Here is a 3,104-nt window from a genome sequence, read left to right as displayed (position 1 = left end):
ATAAAACAAAATATTCAAATATGAGCTATAAGACAGGTAATATAAATATTCAGACAATGGTCTAATACTGATAATATTTTAATGACCCCCATAAACCTATTAAAATTAGTTTGACATTAATATGAATGAAACAAATTTAAAGAGATTTAAGTAAAATAAAGTTAGTGAAAATCAGAGCTTTTACAATTCTAAATTAACTTTTATTATACTTACAAAGAGTGTTGGTTTGGGTATGAATATATTATCTTCAGGCTCTCTAGGCACATCCAAAGCCTTTGGTTTTGGACCTTCTGTCACAGTTTTTGAATCCTTTTTAGGAAGGAGTAAGCTGCCCTCATGATGCTTACTGCGCATATTAATGAGCATCTGTTTCATTGCCGCCAATTCCTGTTGATATAAGAAAATAACAAGCATGATTTTAGCTAGCAAGCTAATATAGATAGATGTCAAAACATTTATTGTTATTCTTAAAATAGAAGAAAGATTTGAAACAATTATACTACATAAAGGGAAGTTGTGAAAATAACAAAGCACAATAGTGATGTATTTATCTTGTAATTATTAATAGTCTTTTAATAGGGAAAGTGACAAACATAACATTACATAGGTTAGTGGTCCCAAAATTGTCTGCTCTGTGCATTGGGATCACCTGATGCCTGTGTCCCATGACCAGAGATTGTGAGATAATCAGTCTGAAGTATGGCCTGGACTTTAGAATATTTTAAAGGTCCCCGGGAGATTCTAATGGACAGACCAACTTGAAAAGCACTAGCATAGCCAGTTACCAATGTAGTTTTTTGTTTTTTTAAAAACATATGATTGTTGAGTAGATTAGTTTAGGCACTGAACTTTTTATTTTCTTTGAAAACTATCCTATTCATTTCCTTATAAAGGCTTATAAAAAAAGATGATGTGGGAAAAAGGACCAAATTTTGTTTTTTCTTATCTATGAAGCAGCATTTCAGACAATAGTTTTAATATCATTTCAGGATTTCTTTCACTGCACTATTAGTTCTTATTGCCTTTACAATGATCACTGCAGTTGATTTTATAAATTGCCTTTTGAACTAAGAATTAATTATGCTGAACTTCTTGAAAATAATTCAGATAAAAACTCACCCATTCCCTCTTCCAAGTCTGTTTTCTGTTCTTTCCATCCATTGCCAAATCTTTAGCACCTAATTTTACTACGTGAATATTTATAATGAACTACTAAACAAATTCAATCAAAAATAAATAAACGGAGACACAGCAGACTAAACTCTCCTTTACCTTATGTATCTGTAGAATAGTGGCAGGCTGTATTGTAGGTACTTTTTTCCTATTCTCTTATTTCATCTTCATGCCAAAACACAAAAGCTATGACTGATAAATGTTCTGTTCCCTTCTACTAATCTGTTTATAGACATCAGAGCAAGTTTCTACAAGTCTTTCTTTTCTGGCTGTCATTAGTTCTATTTAGAACTATCAAGTCTGAGTACGTATTTAAAAACAGAGCTGTTGAATTTAAGCCACATAGCCTTAATAGATCCTAGGGATAGGAGAGGAACTGAAAGAAATGCTGCCAGAATCCTTGTTCCTTTTAAACTTTTTTATACTGGGGCTTGCCTGGTCAGTGCACAGGAGAATACATATGAATATACGTGTATTCCTTTAGATACTGCCAATCTTATATACATTATTTGACCTTTTTTGGTGTTCTTTTTGCTTTCAAGATTGTGTTATTCCATATATGTGCTCCCCTGGTAAATAACTGATTTAATGTTAAATATGGCTGATAGATTTCAGCTTTGCCCTACTTGCCACGATAAGGAGAAAGGAAAATGGAGATGATGGTCTCCCAGTCTATGGAAAAAACCAGCACTCTGGCTGCACAACTATCTGTCTGACAGAACATCTTTCTACTAGCCATAACTTTTGTGTATGGCATGAAGATGAAGTAAAATAGGAAAAAAACTAATCTTTAGCAGTCTACCACTATTCTACAGATAAGTATGTAAAGGAGACATTACTTTGTCAGACCTGCTAAGATAAGGGAAGAGGGGATGAAATGAATTAAAGGAGAAAAAAGAAAGAATTAGGGGTCTAATATCAGGCAAAGGACTTTGACCTCCAAATACCTTAGATGAGCTCATAATTTTGCGTCTATTTGGCTTTTGTCTGATGCAGGAATTGGACCAGTTACAGGAAACAGATCACGCTGATGTGGGGCAGGAGACAGCTAAGAAAAGTTCACATAGCTTTGCCTGACCAAGACTTTGGATCACCTTAATTTCGGGTGTAGACACAGCACTCCTTGTATTTGAAAGTATAAACAGTGGCACCATGGCTTCTGAAATTTAGGTAAAGAGCACTTTAAAAGTGTTGAATAATGTCTCTCCAAACTTAGGCCCACCTGGAAATTTAGAATGTGACTTTATTTGGAAACACAATCTGCAGATGTGGGCCCTAAATCCAGTGACTAGTGTTCTTTTCAAAGGTCAAGCAGAGACACAGATACATACAGGGAGAAGATAGCCATTTGAATATGGAAGCAGAGATTGGAGTTATGTTGCTCAGGCCAAGGGATGCCTGGGGCCATGAGAAGCTGGACAAATCCAGGAAGACCTCTTCTCCAGAGTCTTCAGAAGCAGCACAGCCTTGCATACATTCTGATGTGAACTTCTAGCCTTGAGAACTAAGAATAAATTTCTGCTGTTTGAAGTTACCCAGTTTGTGGTCCTTTGCTGTAGCAACTCTAGGAAACTAATATGAAAAGCAATAAAATACTGTATAATTTCCATTAGAGTAATATAGCTATAATTGATACCAAAATAACATTTAGACCCATTTTGTTCAGTTTTATTACATTTGATTGAAATGATAATCTCTTTTATACCAAGAGTAGATAAGAACTAAGAAAATCCCATTTTAACATCAGACAGTATCTATAAATTCATCATATACTGAGTGTACAAAAAGCCAAGTGCATATAGTGGAAATATTTTAATATTGGGTCGAAGTTAAAGACAACACCTACATCTGACTCTATTACTAATTGTGTAAATTTATTTGTTCTATAGTTAGATCAAGCAAGCTTTTAAAATATACTTTAGGTTATTTTC

General features: G+C 34.2%; 1 protein-coding gene across 1 annotated transcript in view; it reads right to left on the bottom strand.

The window, feature by feature from the left end:
* Nucleotides 1-180: 180 nt before the first annotated feature.
* The window catches only part of PIBF1 (progesterone immunomodulatory binding factor 1), a 310,762-nt gene continuing 307,838 nt past the window's right edge, over nt 181-3,104 (bottom strand). Inside the window, exon 16 of the mRNA XM_006864318.1 lies at nt 181-387. Coding sequence (XP_006864380.1) covers nt 181-387 — 207 coding nt within the window. The remainder of the gene's footprint in view (nt 388-3,104) is intronic.

This window comes from Chrysochloris asiatica, unplaced genomic scaffold, assembly GCF_000296735.1.
Source record: "Chrysochloris asiatica unplaced genomic scaffold, ChrAsi1.0 scaffold00063, whole genome shotgun sequence".
NCBI classification, from domain to species: domain Eukaryota; kingdom Metazoa; phylum Chordata; class Mammalia; order Afrosoricida; family Chrysochloridae; genus Chrysochloris; species Chrysochloris asiatica.
This window is presented reverse-complemented; position numbering and strand designations above follow the sequence as displayed.